The sequence below is a fragment of the Trichechus manatus genome, unplaced genomic scaffold, assembly GCF_000243295.1.
Source record: "Trichechus manatus latirostris isolate Lorelei unplaced genomic scaffold, TriManLat1.0 scaffold00078, whole genome shotgun sequence".
In the NCBI taxonomy this organism is placed as follows: Eukaryota; Metazoa; Chordata; class Mammalia; order Sirenia; family Trichechidae; genus Trichechus; species Trichechus manatus.
In genome coordinates, this window is record NW_004444014.1 from 11,639,243 (window position 1) to 11,659,969 (window position 20,727).

A 20,727-nucleotide genomic window follows, 5' to 3' on the forward strand; every position below is an offset into this window, starting at 1 on the left:
AGAACCGCTCATGGGCACAGAGCTATCTGCAAACCTATCAGGACTGGAGGTCAAGTGCTCCTGCTCCCACTGGTGGGATCCTCTAGGGAGCAGGGGAATGGCATGGTCTGGCTTACTCATGTTTTTGCTGAGCAAAACTCTCAGCTCTGAGCTGTTACTTCATCGGGATAGGCAGCAAAATGGTTGAGAATACAAAAAAATCTGAGCCAGCTGCCACATGTGATGGCCAGACGAGGACGGCGCCACTCCTGAGAGGGCACAGGGCTGGGCAAAGGCAATATTATGTGGCATCCTGGCAGTGGTCCCAGGAGCACGTGCCAGAGCCCTAGACACACACCATACGAAGCAATAAAGAAATTTGTGCAGCATCTGCACAAGGCTGACCTGTAAGGGATGTGCCTAAGCCCTGTGAGAACAAACTGACCAGTGAACTCTCTCCGTAGAGGTACCTGTTAGCTCTGGTGCGTGGGGATGGCTGGGGAAGCGGCATGCAGAGCAAGCTCCCAGCAGACCAGGCACTGGCATTACTATGGGGGAAGAAAGCTCAGGCCTCCCTGGGCAAGGGGCCCAGCTGCCCTCGGTAAGAGCTGATTCTACCAGGATTCACTTGGCCCAACGCCCACCCCTACCCTCACCCCTTGTCTGCTCTCAGGCTGCCTTCGTCTGAGAATGAGTCAGGGAATTGGGTAGGGAGGGAGGCAGTGGTGGGGTGAAACACCAGCCTTTCCTTATGTTCTTGGGTAACTTCCACATATAACAGGGAAGAAATACTCCTCTGTGGGAACCCGCCTCCCAAGTGCTTTCCACATGGGAATTGAGGGTACAGTGAGGGCCTCTCCCTTCAGCTCTGAAGCTTCGGCCTGACTCCACGTTGTGCATCTTCTGCTGGGGCCACGGCCTAGTACAAGAGCGTGCCTCCTGGAGAGACTGAGAGGGAAGCAGGGAGGGAGTAGCAAAGGCCCCCCGCTGTCCAGTGGCTGTCCCCGCTGGGTGTCCCCCAGAGGGAGATTTTAGGAACTGGCGGTGTGAGGGCCAAGTTTCAGGCACTGGCAGTCCTCAGAGAATGCCAAAGATCACATAACAGTGAGGCCACGTGCCCAAGAACGGCGTGTCATAGACTTTTCCTTAAAAGCAAAAATTGGGCTGGGTGCAGGAAAGAGGGAACATGTCTTTCAGAACTCCCTTTGGTGCTGAAGGAATTTTTAGGGTAATTTCTTTTTCATCTGATAATAGAGTATTTAGCAAAGAGATACAAAACCCCATTAGTTTTACAAGCACAGCAAAACCAGAGTTTAGCAATGGCAGTGTCATCCATTTGGTTGACAGAAAGCGTATGTTTCTGCACACATTTACTTCAGAATAGCCACATCAAAACGGAAATGTGTTTCCAACAGCCTAGCATGTGGCAGGCATTTCTGTTTTAATTAGTGAGCATATGGTGAAAGCTGGCGATGGTGCCTCCTCACGGCTCTATCACTGACGGGGAGTGGGGTTGCGTGGCTGCCATAAGCTTGTGTCTACTCACCACCCCCAGAGGAGACTGGGCAGGTGAAGTAGTGAGAGCCTCGATTTGATGGGTGCTTCTATTCAGCCCTAAAGACATATGTCTACTCCACTGCTGTGCTTCATTCCACTTAATATACAGAACTCTGCACAAGCCACCATGCTGGCCCCCTGATTAATCAGTGGCTGACAGGACAGGGGTGGTAATGGAAAGCCACACAGTCCCAAGAATAAATAGTGCAACTGCATCCCAATATGTTAGGTACTAAGTTCATGGAGAAGCCCTGGTGGCGAAGTGGTTAAGAGCTCAGCGACTAATCAAAAAAGTCAGTAGTTCAAATCTACCAGCTGCTCCTGGGAAACCTTATGGGGCAATCCTACTCTGTCCTATAGAGTTGCTATGAGTCGGAAGTGACTTGATGGCGATAGGTTTTTGGGTAATTTCATGGAGTCAATCATTGAAACCTGTGATTCAAAACACTAGGGTGGTATCTTTCTTCCATTACTGCTGGGGAGGTAGTCATCTCCAGAGCCATCCCCTGACCAAAACACATGACTCAGGGTCAACAAGGTCTGACTACACGGCTACCACCAATGACTGCCCTGACAGGGAACACAGCAGAGAGTCCCGGATGGAGTAGGGGAAAGATGGCGTACAGAACTCAAATTCTGGTAAGAAGACCAGACTTAATGGTCTGATTGGGACTGGAGGAACCCCGGAGAGCATGGCCCCTGGATTCTCTATCAGCCCAGAACTAAAACAGTTCCCGAGGCCAACTCTTCAGACAGGGATTGGACTGGACCGTGGGACATAGAGTGATACTCGTGAGGAGTGTGCCTCTTAGCTCAAGTAGATACAAGAGACTAAATGGGCAGCTTCTGCCCGAAGGTGAGATGGGAAGGTAGAGAGGGTTGGGAGCTGGTTGAATGGACATGGGGAACCAGGGCTGGAAAGGAGGATTGTGCTGTCACAGTATGGGGAGAGCAACTGGGGTCACATAACAACGTATGCATGAATTTTTGTATGGGAGACTAACTTGAAATATAAACTTCATTTAAATTACAACAATAAAAAATTTTTTTTAAAAAAGCAATCATAATAAAAACTAAAAAAAAAACCAAGAAACAAGGTCTGACTACAAACGTGTGGCATGTGATGCTGTCCTAATGATAAACAAACCAAATAACATTCATACATATTCAAATCAAGCAAATCAACAAGAGGCTGAGAGCAAAGGCAATAAATGAAAGCAAACATGCTTATTCCTGACACAGGCAACACGTGGGTCATCAGCATAGTGCACAGCCTGCTTTCAGAGAATACTCCACTTGACCGGGGACACAGGACATAAACAAGACCCGCCAAGAGGGGTCACAACGGTATGTGGTTGGTACCCAAGTGAAGGTGCTGGATATCAAGTGACAGGGAGTTATAGAGGGAGGAGCCAGGGCCCACTGTAGAGGCATTCTCTAGCTGTATTAATGAAATACAGGAATGACAAGGGCAAAAGTTCCCTGAGGGCCAAGACCTCTCCTTCCTCTCACGTCAGAGAGCCCTCAGCATGGTCCTGGGGTCACAAAGTTCTGGTCGATACTCAGGAAGCACCGAGGATGGCCCTGAGACTCCACACTGAATTCCAGAACATTTCTTCTCCCATTTCCCATACTCTTACACCAAGACTTCCCCCACCAATACCCTCCCTACATATATACATATATACACACACACACATAATCATTCCTTAAGAGTCACTGTCCCTAAGCCAGGCCTGCTACCCTACGAGCAGATATGGGAAAAAAGTATCATCTACCCTCACTCAGTTCCCAGGAAACAGGAGGGACCATATAAGTCCACAGGGAAAGTCCTAAAGGGAGCTACGATATTTGTCAACACCTAGGGGTGAAAAGAGTGTTTACAGCTTCCCACTTGCTAGTCCCAGTATTTAATGAGCCCTTCTACAGCCCAATAATGGTGTCGGCATGAGAGACAGTGACACAGACCAACGCATCACAGAAGTTGCAGAGAAGCAACGAGAAGGGGCCCTAAACATCCTAAAACATGGCCTCCGCATGGTAAATGAGGGTGAGCCCTACTACCAATGGACATAGCGAAATCCCAGCCCCTGAGCCTCCCACCTGGCAAAACTTTAAAAAAAATATTTATAAATGCAGTGGATGTTCTATGATCAAAAACAAGATCCTGGGAGAGTCTGGCAAGAGTCCTCAGCAAGGCCTGGTAGGTGACACAGTGACATTTAAGCACAGTCTCCAAAGATGCAAAGGAGTTAAAAGGGGGGAAAGCGGCCATGAGAATGTTCTGGGCAGAGGGGAGGGCGTGGGCAGAGAGCTGGGGCACACAGCGGGCAGGAGGGGCTGAAAGAAGCCCTGCGTGGCTGGAGCTCAGAGAGCAGGGGAGGCTGGAAGGTCACCAGGGCCCGGGCCGAGGGCCTTGTTAGCTGAGGTTAGGATCTGGAACTCTACCCTAAGGCAGTGGTGGCAGCTTCAGGCAGAGCTAGGCCCCACTTCAAGGAGAACTAGGCCCTATTTTACTTTGTCTTGCATCACAGGCAAGCCAGGCTTCCTGCTGGAAACAGCTTAGGTGTGCCTGCGAGCTATAGGATGAAGTGCCTAGCCAGCGTGGAATAAACAGTCCAGTAAGCAAGCAATGTAGACAGGGTCTGAGGAGGAAGAGGTGAATCCCCATCAATGGAACTCAAGAGAAGGAAGAGCAAGACTGAAAACACAGCACCACTGGACCAACACAAGGGAAAGGGGTTGAGATTCTGGACAGCTGGAAGAATTTTTCCATCCCAGATATCAACTGGGAGAGGAACTGTGTTAGCATTTGAGGAGAAGACGGGCTCTGCAGGGCTGCTGGTTTCCTGTGAGGAATGTTTACCGAGCAAATCGTGTGAATTGTCTAAACAGAATCCTCACAGCCTCTCTATGAGGAGGGCTCTGTTATTACCCTCAGAAATCCAGGGCTGGGATAGAATGCAGATGGCCCATGCCCAAGGGGGCAGGGTGTCCACATGCCTGTAAGGACCCCGCAGCACCACCTCAAGGCAGGCTCAGGAGGGAGTGTGATAAACCAAACCCCGCACATCAGGGCCTGCCAGGGCGTCCCACACTTGTCCATAACTACCATGCCTGCCAATCACCTCAGACAGACACAGGACACAGAGATCTGACTGCATCTCTGGGCTGCACAAAGAAGGAAGGGAACTGTAGAAGGGCTTGGGCCAGGTGCCCAGGCAGCCCTTCTCTCAGTGGTGTGTGTGAGTCTGGGAATGAAAGGAGGACATGGCAAGGAATGCCTGGCAACATAAGAGGTGTCCAAAACAGGGATCTGTCTTCCTGGACCACATCCTGAGAGAGCAGACTGATGGGATCTTGGCATAGCCAAAATGCACTTAGCAAAGGCCAGAAAAATGTATTTGGCCAGAACCTGCATTGACCTGATTAAGAGGCTATAAACTAAATTTTAAGGTTGGGATGGGGTGGGAGGAGCATAAGAGAAGAGAAAAAAAATCAAAATTAAGCTGCATAAAAGAATATAGTAGCAGATACTTTCGTGCAATCTGGATTAACAGAGAGGAGGAGGTCGTCAGACCCTTCAGAAGGAAGTAACCAGGAGTCTGGTCATCACCATCCTTTTGGGAAGGACCCATGAGCAGAATGTGGCCACTGAAAGGAATTTCTATCCAAAAGAAACAGATACTACAGAAGAAAGAGGGGTCGAGGAACCAGGACGGGAAGCTATCAACACGATGACCAAAGCGAAGAGGGAAAACTAAAGAATTTTTGTTGAGAGAATATTAAAGGCTGCCCAGTCAGATGGAGAAGGTGACTGGTGCAGGCAGATCACAAAACTGGGAGAGAAGAAGAAAGAGCAGGGTGCAAGGACTTCAGCCTGGCTGGCCCTGCTCCTTCTCAGGCAGGGCAGACCTTCACTCGTGCTATCTAGTTCTCTTCATCCCTCCAAAAGCCCTGTATCAATGCTGCATCTGGTCCCCAAAATCTCTCTAGATGTCAGGTCCTGCTTGGCCCTAAGTAAAAATAAAAGTTACTATGTACTGAGTGCCTTCTACAGGATGAGTGCCTTCTACGGTACTAGTGCCTTCCACACACCGATGCCGTACTAGGAATCATACACACTTCACACTTCACCCTGTTTAGTTCTCACACCAACAATATGAAGATTAATATCCCTGTGTGAGAAATGAGGAAACATGTTCAGAGAGGTTAAGGAACTCATCCAGGGCTACACAGCAGGCTGGACACTCTTGGATTGCTCCTTCAGGCCCATTCTCCGTTCTGCTTTGTGCACTGGGAGGCTGACCTCTACAGGGAACACTTCTGCATTTGCTTACTCTCTGACTCGGAGATGGGTTTGGTTGCTGGAAGACACAGACAAAGACTAGAAAGTGAGAGGACAGGGAGGCTGGGGTATTTATGTTCCTGCTCCCTTCATGCAGGGCCACAGTTTGGCACAGGTTGGCAGGACACTGGTTCTGTCCAGTGGTCCCCCTGATGGCTATAGCTCTCACCAAGTCCCAGCCATTCTCCAAGTCCCTTTAGGCCAAGAGGTGGGAACAGTTCACAGCTTCCCACTGTTGCTACTCCTCTGACGGTCCCTTAACCCTGTCCCTATCCACTCTTTTGCGAAAAGTCCCTTCATTGAATGCCTTCACTTATTACCATCTACTTCTGACAGGGCCCTACTGATAAACAGAGCTAATGTTAGCAGAGCTGGATATGAACCTAGGTCGGCCTGACTGAAACTTTTGTGCTATGAACTATGATGTTACATTGTGTGGTGGGTGACTTAAGCCACAAAAGAGAAGTATATAATCATTCCTGGTATGAGGGGCATACAGTGGGCAAGAACATTCCAATTCTGCTTTCATCAATGTCTCTGACAGCTAAGTCCACAGTGTCCAGTTGGAATCTTTTGTCATGCAATTTTTCTTTGAAGAGATAAATTGCTGGTAGAAAGATCTGAACTTAATAAGTCCTTGGGTGGCGTCAGCTGATTTCAGTCTGTGATGGTGTCTTGACGACTTTGCCAGGACTTGGCTTTCTGGCAGGTCTTATGAAACCAAAGGCTGGGCCAGCCAGTTCTATAATAGTTGCTCCAAACTGTGTAGATTCCAGAGACCTCCCCAGTTCATAGCTAATAACTAACACTATCTACTCTCAACTTGTGGTTCAATCACATAAATCTGAAAAAGGTCCCAAGAGAATAAGCTCACAACTTTGAAAATTCTTTAGACTTTGCCTTTGGTGTTGGGCCAGTTCTTGCTAAGCTGTTCACGCAGATTTACCCTACAGCAGGGTTTCACAACCTCAGTACTATGTATATTTTGGGTCATATGATTCTTTGCTGTGGGAGGATCTCCCATACACTGTACATCCCTAACTGTCATGGATTGAATTGTGTCCCCCCAAAATATCTGTCAACTTGGCTGGGTCATGATTCCCAGTATTGTATGATTGTGTACCATTTTGTAATCTGATGTGATTTCCTTATGTGTTGTAAACCGTATCACTATGATGTAAGAAGATGGATTATACTGATGAGGTCTACAAGATTAGATAGTGTCTTAAGCCAATCTCTTTTGAGATATAAAAGAGAGAAGCGAGCAGAGAGACATGGGGACCTCATACCACCAAGAAAGCAGTGCCAGGAGCACAGCATGTCCTTAGGACCTGAGGTCCCTGTGCTGAGATACTCCCAGACCAAAGGAAGACTGATGCTTCACAAGGACCTTCCTCCAGAGCCGACAAAGAGAGAAAGCCTTCCCCTGGAGCTGACACCCTGAATTTGGACTTGCAGCCTGCTAGACTGTGAGAGAATAAACTTTTCTTTGTTAAAGCCATCCACTTGTGGTATTTCTGTTAGAGCAGCACTAGATAACCAAGACGCTAACTTATACTCAATAGATGCCAATAGCACCTCCTGCCCTCGAGATATTATCAAATGTCCTTGGGGGGGTGGGGAAGGGAGGCAAAATCACTTCTGGTTGAGATTTTCTGTTCCATAGGTGTAGTTTCTTTACAATGGGCACAAACTCAGTCTACTAAGCTTTACAAAAGAAACACTTTTTATCACCAGGAAAATACTGATTCATCTTTCTAATGTGTATGCCTCAAAAAATTAAGCCCAGCTTTGTCCTCAAATTTCAGAACTAGATTTTCCATACAGGTTGGGGCCTAAGTTATCTCTTCAGATGAAAACCATACATAGTCAAAATTATCTTCAAAAGTCCCTTTGGAAGGTGTCACTTTATAGATACCATACCCACCCTCTATAGTTTGAACAATCAAGGTTTTCATTAAGCTTCAATGAAACGTCATAAGAAGTACTGGGTTTGTATTCATGGGTCATGTTACCTCCAAATACAAATCCTTAAACTCTAAAATTACATCTGGTGCAGCAAGTTGTTCAACACTGCAAGAGGCACATGGGAACCAGGAATGGCCCAAGAAAAAAACAGACCCCTGTCCCTCATCTCATGCTAACTCGGGGACATGCACTTGAGGTGAATGTTGGTGAGATTACCAGCGTTATTTAAACTGTAATTTCTACTTCTTTCCTTTCATCCCCAAGAGCATACTTCTGATTGAGTTCACTTGACTAAACATGGATTTGACATGACTCCACTGTGGTATCACATAGGACAAACAAAATAAACCAGTTTCAAATCCAATTATTCTAATATTGATCAACATATAGATTCTATTTCACACAATAAACACAAATTGAAAGCAATTTAAGATTACTGAGCATTCACTTTTGTATCATCATTTTGAGCCCAAACCATATGATTCCAAACATCAACACAGGTTTTGAAGGCTTCCTCTGAGCTTGTTTAAATACTTCCTCTAAAGATGGAGTAGAGAGTTTTTGTCTTGGTTCAAACAGGGTCAAACAAGACTGATTCCAATACTCACTGGTCCTTGCACGCCCAGTAAGGATGATGGATCTCCTGGGTTAACTAGATGCCTATTTTCTTGCAATAGCAAATAGGAAGACAAGCCTCTCCTCAAGGCTGAAGATAGTGTCTAATTGCAAACTGGCAATGCATTTATATCGCAGCTCTAGTTCTTGTCAAGTCACAAACAGAAATATCAAGGACATCAAAACAAAAATTGCTATTTCGGAAAAGACACACTAGCATTAAAATTGATAGTCCTAAATAATAACACCTAACAAGTAAACTGATTGAGCTTGAGTTTTTTGGCTAGTTCATTTTTTCTGGCTTAGCAGGATGTGGTGTTGTTAGTTGCTGTTGAGTTGGCCCCTGATCATGGTGACCCCATGCACAACAGACTCAGAACGCTGTGATCCACAGGGTTTTCACTGGCTGATTTTCAGAAGCAGATCACAAGGCTTTTCTTCCTATTCTGTCTTAGTTTGGAAGCTCCACTGAAACCTGTTCAGCATCACAGTAACATGTAAGCCTCCACTGACATATGGGTGGTGGCTGCAGATCAGGTGCATTGGCTGAGAATCAAACCCAGGTCTCCTGCATGGAAGGCATGAAATCTACCACTAAATAACCAATGCCTCATTAGCAGCATGCAGTTCCTCCAAATTCGATGCTCTAATGTGACTAGTAGCAAAACTCACTTATTTGAAAAATATTTCATATGCCAGACACGCTGCTAGGCACTGAAACTCAGATATGAAATAAAAAATATTTTCCCTAAAATATTTTTTAAGCTAAAGTGGTCTCTGAAGTCATAGCCAAGAGATTTAATAAGGTAAAAATAGTAATCTCAAAAAAAAAAATATTAGTTCTTCCTGCCAGCTAACTCTGACCAAGTGCAAGCAGAACCAGTTGGCCTGAGATTGGTGTATGACTAAAAATCTCACTTTTAAATTCTAACTCAGAAGAGTTAACCCTTCCTCACTTACACCTGGTCACTTATGGATGTGGCTTTCCACTTAGTCAACAACCCAGTTTATCTGTACTTGTTAGCAGATTAATTCACAAAGGCAGTTGAGGTCAACAATTACTCTAAAGCAAAGACGAAAGGGTAAGGGGACAGGAAAACCAGATTACTGGAAGTGAAACATCCAGAAGGGAATTGATGAGAATCTTAAAACATTGTGAAAAATGCAACCAATGTCTCTGAATAATTTGTGTAGTAATTGTTAAATGGGACTCTAATTGCTGGGTAAACTTTCACCAAAAACACAATAAAATATTATTTTTTTTTAAAAAAAGGGCTGATGGAAATGTTCTATATCTTGAATGGGATTAGAGAGGTATGTGCATCTATCAAAACCATTGAACTGATCACATAAAATATGTGCATTTTACTGTACTTAGTCCTCAATAAAGTTGATTAAAAAATTTTAAAACAGGCAGTTGAATAAACATCCCAACTATCAACTTGTCTAGAATCACCCTCTGAATTTTACTCCTCTATTACAGTTAGAGTTGGAATTGACTTGATGACAACAGGTTTGGTTTTTTTTTTTGGTATTATAGCTAGAGTCTTAGAAAGACATGCCCAGATATATTACATCAGCTCTCTGCAAAAGTTCCCTCTCTATCATTTTTTCAGTCTTTATAGAGTGGCTGGTATAGTCAAGTCTATCTTCTTCAGTAACAAACTTCTCACTGAGTACAGCGGAAACAGTTGTCTCTGTAGATTAATGTGTCTGTTTCCTTTTATCATGTTTATTCATTCATTTGTTCTTTTTTTATTCACAAAACATTTACCAAATGCCTATTCTGCTTTAGGCATTAGAAGATAACAAAGGTGAATATATAAGCTATCGAAATGGTCCAGACCACAGATGGTGGAGGTTATGACTAAGGCACTGGTGATGGAGAGACGGGGCTGATTTGAGAGAAAGGAGCACAACAAACACCTGGTCATTGAGTGGATGTGGGGGTGAGCACTGAGGGAGGAGTTGAGAATTACGTGCATGCTTCCAGCTTAAATGACTGGGCCAAAAGAGATGGTCTTAACCAGATGAGGACTAGAAGGTAAGAATAAGTTTAGGGATGGGGGTTTATGGGTGACATCTTCATCTGAATGTCCCTCAGACTCGTACCTGGCAAGTCTGAGTATCTGAAGGAATGTTTAAAGATGCTGGATACACATCCTGAGTTCAAGAAGGCTAAAGTTGGAGATACACACTTGGAAGTTATCAGCACATGGGAGGTAGTTAAAATTACAAGTGTGGATGCTAGGGCCCCGTGACAGGGTGTGGCGTGAAAAGGGAGGGGAGCTGGGGAAGGAACCTGGGAAAAGCCCAACACTTAGGTGGCAGGCAAAAGAAACATCAGTAAGAAGATTGAAACAAAATGATGAGAAAGAATGAGACAAAATGGTGAGATGAAACCACATGATGAGAAGGAGTGAGACAAAACAATGATAAGAAATGCAGAAGACATGAAAGGAAAGTAACACTTTGCGTCTGGAGACTATCTGGAGGATGCAGAAGGATTCAGATCTGCTGGATCTAGAAAGTCAATAAAAAGCTACTGGAACTTCCCTATGTGTCTGGTGGAGGCAGCTTTCTCAGAGGAAGTTCCAGCTTCAGGAGGCTCTAAAGATGCATGCCAAGTTCAGAGGCAGACAAGAGGCTTTCCAGGATCATTGAACCCAGGGGTTCTCCCGAAAAAGCATACTTTTAGGGATTGGAAAACCAACATGTGATTATCTTACAGGTATTACATCACTGTGTGCAAATGTGTTATGGGGTGATGTGGGGAAAAGTAGGGATGCTATAGGGAAAGGAGGCAAAGGGGATACTAGGTCGTGGAGCACAGACAAGGATGTTAGAAGGTGCCAGAGAGTCATCCTTTTCTGCTATTTCCAGGTCACAGTCATTGACTATGGAAATTCAAAACACCACACTGACTAAAGCATCTTTATTGTCCCTACATATGGAGGCCTCGTGACTGTACCTGGAAGCATTCACCCAAGGCTCCCATCTGGGATGAAAGGTATTGATGTTTCACCAGCCAATAAGCCAGAGTCCCTGTTTGCCTCTCTGGATTCAGATAAGCTCATTCACCTCTAGTGCCTGATCTAGACTGGGTCTTGTAGCTCTAGATGCTCTTTCTTTTTGTTAAAAGAGAACAAACTAGTCAATTGTTGTTAAAAACTTTAATTTTTTGTTTACTTAAAACACATTTTAGGGTGCAAATTTGATAGTAAAGGTTGGTTACAAACTATTATAATCTAATGTTGGAAAACAATTCTCCATGGGTCTCTCATATTTCTGTAGTCCTGAGAGCAGAAGCACTGACAGCCTTTGTCTGGACTATCTTTCCAAGGATATTTGAACAGCAAATAGCCTTGGAAGACAGCGATAGTGTCTCCCTCCAGAGCAAAAGGATGGTTTGTGTGTTGCATAGTGTAATAAATACAATGTCTTCCGCTCTCTGGGACAGAAAGAAGGCATTCTTGCTGTCCATTATAAAAGATTTGGCTTCTCTAAGCTCTGGGTTCCTTTCCTCAGGTTCCTCACACTGTGTGTGCAGGTGTCACATGGCTCTATTCACATCACCCTGTGGGAACTGGAGCTGGGGAAAATCACACAAATGCTAATAATCTGGCTACTACTGTTGCTATGAGTAATAAAGTCCTTTGTCTCTGACCCAGGAGTTTTATGTCTTCCACCAATGTTCATGAAATTGTGGCAGGCCTACTTACTAGCTTACAAGTAGGGTGAAGTCTCAGACTCTTCACAATTCCTGACATCTAATAGCTGTCTATGAAAACACATGTTGACCATATAATGCCCTCCTTTAGCAACTTTCCCAATGTCATTCTGTGCCCTGAATTTACTTACAGTTTATATATTGTCTACTTTCACAAGGACTCAAGACTATTTAATGTTTAAAATTTGGTATAAGAAAACACAAATGCAGGTAACTGTGATTCCCTATTGGGGGGGGGGTGGGGAGGAAGGGAAGGTTTTGCCTTTTTCCATTTTTAGAGACTGAGAATTGCAAGGCAGAAAAAGTCAGTGATTTGCAAAGGCTCTCAATAAAGTCCCATAGCAGTGTAGCAGCCAAAGCCTTGGCTTCAGGTAGGGCTCCTGAGAGATTCTAACTGACCAAATGGCATCAAGAAGTGGCAGTCAGGTGAGTTATGGGGAGGTGGGGCAGCCCTGAGTCACCCAACCACAAGGAATCTAATACGTTGCCAATTCATGAAATACTGGACTGGAGGTGTACAAAAGCTTTATGCAAGGAAACCAGCATGCATTAGGCTGATGATTGACAATATTCCATTGCTACTATGCCAGCTGGAAATAGGATCCCAGATGTTTCTGATTTCTGCCATGTGGATTAGGTAACATAGGAGAGTGTCTACATCAGAAGGAGACTCAAAATATGTTATACAACAAAGGCGACAAAGATGCTCAGTCAAGGATTGGTAACAATGATGACAGTCATGATAAGGAGTGGATACCTACATGAAAAATGATTATTCATTTAAATGAACTGAGCACTTCATGATATATGTCTACACTTTAGCCAGGTTTGAGGATCAGAAGGTCAGAGGAATGGCTATATTTGTCAGCACTTTAAATGCTTGGATATGGAAGAAGAAATATCAGTGTACCATGTCAGTAATTCCTGTAAATGCCACAAGGTGAATGTTGGTGAGTAGGCCATGCCATACAGGCCACATTTTATACCTCCAGGGCTAAACAATGAGACATTTGGAAATGCCTACGAATTCAATTACAGGGAAAAAAAATAATCACCATTGAACATATTTTTCCCTGACATAAAATTAATACAGTGTGGCAAAATTTTCAAACGTATCTCTAAAGCATTATTTCTGTGTGCAATATGGAGAATATAGTACTAAATTTAAGAAAAATAACCTAGCCATTATGTATGCGCTCATGGCTAGGCTAGTGAGTAAAAGCCACTAGTAAGCTCTTGACAGAAGCTTCCTTCTACGGGAAAGTCATTCTCTCACCCAGCCTCAGGGAAGACTCACATGTGAAAGGGAGGGAGCAAAGAGAGAACACACGTCCAGCCCACTATAGAAAGCAGGTCTACACTGGGACATCTTCAGACCACCATCAACATCTGGTTTTCAAGTGAGTAGTTTTTTTCACTTTATTTCCATGATATAAGTTACCTGGATCTGATACTGTGATAATAGGTTACCCTGATATATTGATTTCACTTACAGGCACATAAAAAATAAAAAAAACTAAACCCATTGCCATTGAGTTGATTCCATATGTTACACAGTAGAACTGCTCCACAGGGTTTTCTTGGCTGTAACCTTTACAGAAGCAGATTGCCAGGCCTTTCTTCCATGGCACTGTTGGGTGGGTTCAACATGCCGACCTTTAGGTTAGTAGTCAAGTGCAAATCATTCACACCAAATCCTCAGAGTAACTTTCCCAAGAGTCATATTAAAGAACTCTATCTCTATATAGAGAGACAAATAAGAACACTGTACATTTTTTCTGATTAGTGAGAGTTACTTATTTGTTTCTAGAGTGGTCTGTGAGTTTTTTTAAATAACAGGAAACGGAATTATTAGATAGATATTTGGAGATCTACTACCAGGAGTTAGAGAAAGAATAAGGATAATCAAAGCAATGGATGAAGAGAGAGGCCCATCCATGTTTACCTAAACTATGGACTGATTATCTCCATTAACTAGAGTACAGTACAAACGAGAACACATGTATATGTCTGCTTCTCAGTTGGGCCTGGTAGTTTCACACAGAGGAAAAATACTCAGACCATCACCACTGAGTCCACACAGTATTGGGACAAACATCTGCTGTGAGCCACAAGAGGGCCAGATGGAAAAATAATTCAAGCACACATTGACTTGATGGTGGGGGTAGTGGCGTAATTTATACAAAAGTTACAGCAGATTTAGCTGAGAATGTTTTTGGCTGAAAGAACTGACTAGATGACATATAACGTTATTGGTATTTTACTATTAGCCCTTCCTTCTTTTAAAATATATTTTGGGTAAGGGAAAAGGAAATGTAGTTTCTAATGTTTTCATGTCTTGTGCTTTTAACAGTTTTCCAGAATCTGAGTAAGGAGTTTTAATAAAAGAACACATAAATGGACTTTTAGTCCTGGGGTATATATAATTCAATAGAGATAGTGTGACATTACTGTGAACACTTCCACAAACAGCACAGTGCCATGATTTCATGATAAATGGCTGGAATGGGAGTGAAAGGGCTGAGTTCTACTCTTAACGTTGCACCCACGAGACTGTCAGCAAATCTTCCAATGTCTTTGAGACTCAGTGAAATATAGATAATTGCATCTCCCCTATTTACTCAGATATAGTGACAAGGGATTAAATAGGAGCTTTTTTTAGGGTTGGTGGGCAAACCATTACAAAAATGTGAGGTGTATTATTATCACATAATTCCATAAGGATAAAGAGTGAAAAAGTGAGTCAATCCCTGGCACATTTGGACTATATAATGTCAGGTGTTTGGGGCAGGACAGACATCTGGATATGTGATTATATTTTTTATTCTTCCTCCAGATGTTGGGACATTATAACTCTTAGGGATAAGCAAAAAATTACTTTGAACACTTGAAAATGGGATCTGGTAGAAACTAAAAAAACAAAAAACCAAACCCATTGCCGTTGAGTCAATTCCAACTCATAGTGACCCTGTAGGACAGGGTAGAACTGCCCCATAGGGCTTCCAAGGCTGTAAATCTTTATGGTAGCAGACTGCCACATCCTTCTCCTGGGGAGCAGCTGGTGGGTTCAAACTGTCAGCCTTTTAGTTGGCAGTCAAGCTCTCAACCACAGCACCACCAGGTAGAAATAATAGACTATTAATTGGATGCTAGTGGAATCTTTCAAAGAACACTAGCAAACTAAACTGAGAAAAATCTTTCTGTCATACCTAACTTTGTATTTTTGCCATAAGGTAAAGCTCTCTAAACCAGAAGGAAGTCTCAGTAGTTCTTCTGAGACCATCCTCTTAGAGCATTTCTGTTTACACATCTATAATTTCCAAAAAGGAGCCCTGGGGGTGCAAACGGTTAAGAGTTCAGCTGCTGACCAAAAGGTTGGTGGTTTGAACCCATCCAGCGATTCCACGGGAGAAAGATAGGGCGATTTGCTTCCATAAAGATTACAGCCAAGAAAACCCTATGGGGCAGTTCTACTCTGTTACATAGGGTCACTATGAGTCGGAACCGACTCAACAGCACCCAACAACAACAACAACATAATTTCCAGTGTTATAATTTAGTCATGTATTGGGACAAGGGAGTTAGAACATTTTTCTGGTTCCAACTAATTGGGATCATAATTACCTAACATATGATGGACAGCTCTTTAACCTTCAACAAAAGCTATTACTTTTTTTTGCAGGAAAAAGCAAAGAAAATCACACCATGCTATATATTAATTTGTAAATATGTATAAATTCAAGCCTAGTATTCCTTTTTCAGCTACAGTTATCATTTATTAAGTGATATCAATCAAGCATTCTCTCAGTCTCTATTAATCCCTTCTTTGAAGGAAAAAAACATTTGCTATTTATCTTCCTGGAAGTGTACAGAAATAACTTTGTATTTCCCCAAATGTATAGTGTGTATATACAAAATAATTACTATCGGCTTTCTTATTGAAGTTGAAAATATCCTGTCTTTTTAATTGCATAAAACCAAACCAAACCCATTGCCGTCAAGTTGTTTATGACTCATAACGACCCTATAGGACAGAGAAGAACTGCCCCATAGGGTTTCCAAGGAGCAGCTGGTGGATCAAACTGCTGACCTTTTGCTTAGCAGCCGAGTTCTTAACCACTGTGCCACCAGGGTGGCATACAGTTCAACTATGACTGGACGAAGTACTTGAGGAACTCTTTGCCACAAGCAAACATCAAGTAGATTAAAGATTTGAGGAAAAACAATACTTACAGATGCTGACAATTCCCTCTCTGCTTGGGGCTATTCTGTACTTCACAGTTTAGACCACCATTCTGTGAACTGCTGGAGGTACGACTCTCAGAGTTAAAAGTTCCAAGATTAAGTGCTGAACCACAAGTTTGCAGGGGGAGATTTTTCATTTGGCTCTAGAAATACCATGATTTAGATATAGCAATGATATGAGGCAGGGTTTGGGAACCCAGGGCTCTTATACAACAGTCTGTTTTTCTGATTCTCAGAGTCTCAGAATTTTAAGACCAACTATTACTCATCTGTGACTGAGCCATCTGCCGGGGACAATCTTCCATGGCTTGGAGCACTAGAGTAACTGGACTGATGGAAAGCTGTAGTAGAGCCAGCCTGCTCCTGCGGAACCAGCCCGGAGGCTTGGAGAGCCAAAGAGTTAGACAGACACTATCGTTCCGTTACATCCAGTTCTGCTGAGGTCATTGAGTTTTTCCCTTGTTTACATTAAACTTTACACCATATTTAGTCAACACTCCTAGAGTTAAAAGTGTAGTGTCTCTGTTTTCCTCTGTTGGCTAAGTGTACATCAGGCTGCAAGTCATAACACTCGATTAAATCAAACAGTGATAGCTGCAGGGAGAATCAACAAGCACTGAGTAGAAGCCCATGTCCGAGAACCATCCCCCGTGCTGATACAAAAGAAAGCGAACCCACAACGCACGGAGCAATCAGACAACCAGCTGATGTGCGAAGGCTGCAGTGGACAATATTGTTTTTCTCCAAATAAAGCTAAGAAGACAGGGAATTTCGCCAGGAAGAGTCTGTCTGTCTGCACAGAACCATGCATACACACACCCACACATACCATGTGCCAGTAATTTTTTTACTAGATTAATATTTTTCTTCTTCAATATTTACCTTCTGTTTTCACAATGTCAACATTTTTCTTTGCTTGCTTTAATTAATTTTATTCTCCATCAATATAATTTAAACCAGACTGACAGTTCCTATGGTAGTAACATTCAAAAAAGATGGCTTTGTTGGGCAGATCCACATACCCACATAATAAAGTACTAAGTTAATACTCTGTGATTTAGGATTGAATGTCAAAGTAAGTCCTATTTTCTATATTCTCCTTTATCAATGGTCATACATGGACAGCCTGCATAAATAATTTTGCATTCATACAAACGGCTCTGAAGAGATCCAAATTTCTTAAGAGTGACACACAGGCAGAAGTCACCCCTAAACTTACCCTTACTTGCTGTTTCAGTATTAGTTTGCACATAAGAATCATTACTATGTTACAGAAGAAGCCTGTCTGATGCTAATCCATCACTTTTCCCTCTTCTCTCCCTGCACTCACCTTGGAGATGCTGAGGTGTTCCTAAGGAGGAGGATGGTACCGTGACAGCCTCTTGTGCATCGAGAGATGAAGGGCTATGGCTCAGAGGGGCGGGGGAGGCAGGGGCTGCGGGTGAGGTCAGGTCCAAGGAGAGGTCAGCTCTACCCCGGCTCACACTCCGGCTTCTCAGCTCCTTCTCATGCTCCTCGGCTGCCAATTGCTCCAAGTATTTGTATCTGAAAGTTAAATTCCAAAGGGTTTCCGTAAAAAGAAAGAGGAGCCCGTGGCTGATGCTTGTTTATGGATGAAACACCTGCAGAGTGAGCTGGTTTCCTGATGCACCGAGCACAGCGCAGAGCCGACTGGAGGGCCAGTCTGCCAAAAACACCCAGCCAAGCCAAGATGCTGCTGATTAAAAAACCCGCACCATTCATAACCAAGCAAACTAGGGGAGATGGAAACATCACACAGTCCTCAGACCCTGGGTCGCTGCTGCAGGATTCCTATGCTGCTCTTTTAGGAGACATTTGTACAAATATGCAAAACAGCAATAATGACCACCAAATAGCCCTGATGGTGACAGCTGAGAACCAACCACTCTCAGAGCTCACAGCTGTGCAATGGGCGGGTGCAGCAGAGAGGAACAATGCCCCCAAACACAGACAGGGGTTGTCTGGACGGAGGCGTCTCTGAATTTCTGAACCTGCTTCAATGCTAACAGCAATGCAACTGGAATTCACTTTGTTCTCTCGGTGTCGACCATGGAAACTTTTTTATATTCTAAAATATTTCCGAGTCGGACTCAGAAATCCAATAGCTTGGACCTGACGTCACATATAGTTTATTCATCAAAGTCAGTTTAAAAGAACAAAGATACATCTGTTTTGCATTTCAGGCAGGCAGAACCCACTAACTGTTTATTAAGACCAGCTACCAATCATATTCCTCACAGTGCGCTTTATAGATCAGACCAAAATAACTTTGAAATATGTGCCTCTTCCAGATGTCTGCTAATTTTACTCACCATTATTTGTTCAGAAATAAATTTATGAATTCAGCTGGAGCAGGTTTCTGACTATCTTGTCCACAACTGAACTTTGAAACAACTTATTCAGGACCCTCACTCTGCATCCACTAGGACTCACAGCTCCAAGCCCACCCACCTCCCCCCAGAAAAGTCCCTGACTCTGGCCACCCAGCCCTCACCCCGTCACTGCACATGGTGCCCCTAATTCACTCAGATAAGAAAGGCAGAGAATGTATTTAAAACAATGCATTTAGAAAACATGCATTTCTTCCTCCCATCCCTAAAGTGGGTGTGTTTCCCCATGTCTGTACCCATCCATCACCCTTTCTCCCTGCCAGCCTAAGGCAGCCTGCCCTTCAGGCCAAGTTCGCACGCGCATCTCCCTCTGTGAAGCCTGCCTTGAACACCACAGCTGGAAGTGATCTTGGCCTTGCCTCTGAACTCATGTCGGATATGTAGTCCATTCAACTCAGATGGCATTTTACATTTACTGCCTGGCATATTTAGTCATCTTTCACATATGTGCGTCTGTTTTCAACAAGCAGATAATAGGATTTTTGAAAACAGGAAGATTATCATTCTTTTATTCTGTCCCTTGGTGCCTTGCCTTTGTCAGCTGATGGAAAACAAGCCTGGCATGCAGTGAGAACCTGCAGAGCAACACCTGACCTGCAGAGGTCTACCTGCAGCCTGAGACACCAGAGGGGCAAATGTACCTGATAGCATTTTCTGAGAGAGTGAGTGCTTTCATGGTGATTTCCTGATAAAAGATGTATGATGGCTCTGTGCATACACACACTGAGGCTTGGCAAGGGTAGGTACCTCACAGTTACGGGGTGAAGCTATACCCAGGGAGAGAGATTCAGAAACCCTGGACTTCCGTTGCTAACAACATCACGTCTCAAAAGGTAGGAGAGGTAACAAAAGGAGTGTGTTTCTGAACTTCAGGCCAGCAAGGAAAAACCACCTGGCTGTGGAAGTGACAGGAACCTTGGAAGAAAGTGATTTTTAGGGGAAGGGCTGCCAGAAAGAGTCGGATCCCCAACAGGAGGAACGTGTTAAATGGGGCAGTATCAAGTCCGAGGCCAGGAATGTTAGAGGCCCAGGAGGAGTTTGTGAGCACAGGAATTCCCACATTGAGTCTAAGCCTTCTGCGACAGCAGAAAGGGGCAAGGAAGGGATGGCATGCAAATAAGGGGATCTGGACAAGTCCAGGAGATCAGGATCATGAAGCAGGAAAGCAGTGCTGCAACAGGAAGGGTGGGAATGAAGTCTCACCTGAAAGGCCTCAAGCCAGGAGGACAACCCATCTATAACCTTCATTTTCACTGGCCCAGCCCTGCTCCTGGACACTACCACCCCTGCTGGTGGGCAGCCAAGGCTGACCAGCATGGGCTGACAGCCAAATGGTTCACCCCAACTATTATGGATTGAATTGTGTCCCTAGAAAATATCTGTCAACTTGGCTGGGTCATGATACCCAGTATTGTATGATTGTGTACCATTCTGTAATCTGATGTGATTTCCTTATGTGTTGTAAACTCTATCATTATAATGTAATAAGATGGATTAGCAGCAGTTATACTGATGGGTTTTACAAGATTGGATAGTGTCTTAAGCCAATCTCTTTTGAGATATAAAAGACAGAAGTGAGCAGAGACACATGGGAACCTCATACCACCAAGAAAGTAGTGCCGGGAGCACAGCGCATCCTTTAGACCTGAGGTTCCTGCGCAGAGATGCTCCCAGACCAAAGCAAGACTGATGCATCACAAGGACCTTCCTCCAGAGCCGACGAAGAAAGTGTTCCCCTGGAGCCAAAGCCCTGAATTTGGACTTGCAGCCTACCGGACTTTGAGAGAATAAACTTCTCTTTGTTAAAGCCATCCACTTGTGGTATTTCTGTTAGAGCAGCACTAGATGACTAAGACAGCAACTATCTGGGGGAC

At 43.9% G+C, this 20,727-nt stretch overlaps 1 protein-coding gene across 3 annotated transcripts in view; it reads right to left on the reverse strand.

Annotated features, from left to right (window-relative positions):
* Positions 1-20,727, reverse strand: part of FHOD3 (formin homology 2 domain containing 3) — a 537,856-nt gene that overhangs the window by 75,683 nt on the left and 441,446 nt on the right. For all 3 annotated transcript variants that reach the window (XM_004380906.3, XM_004380905.3, XM_012556799.2), the window contains one exon: positions 17,773-17,987. In XM_004380906.3, coding sequence (XP_004380963.1) covers positions 17,773-17,987 — 215 coding nt within the window. The remainder of the gene's footprint in view (positions 1-17,772; positions 17,988-20,727) is intronic.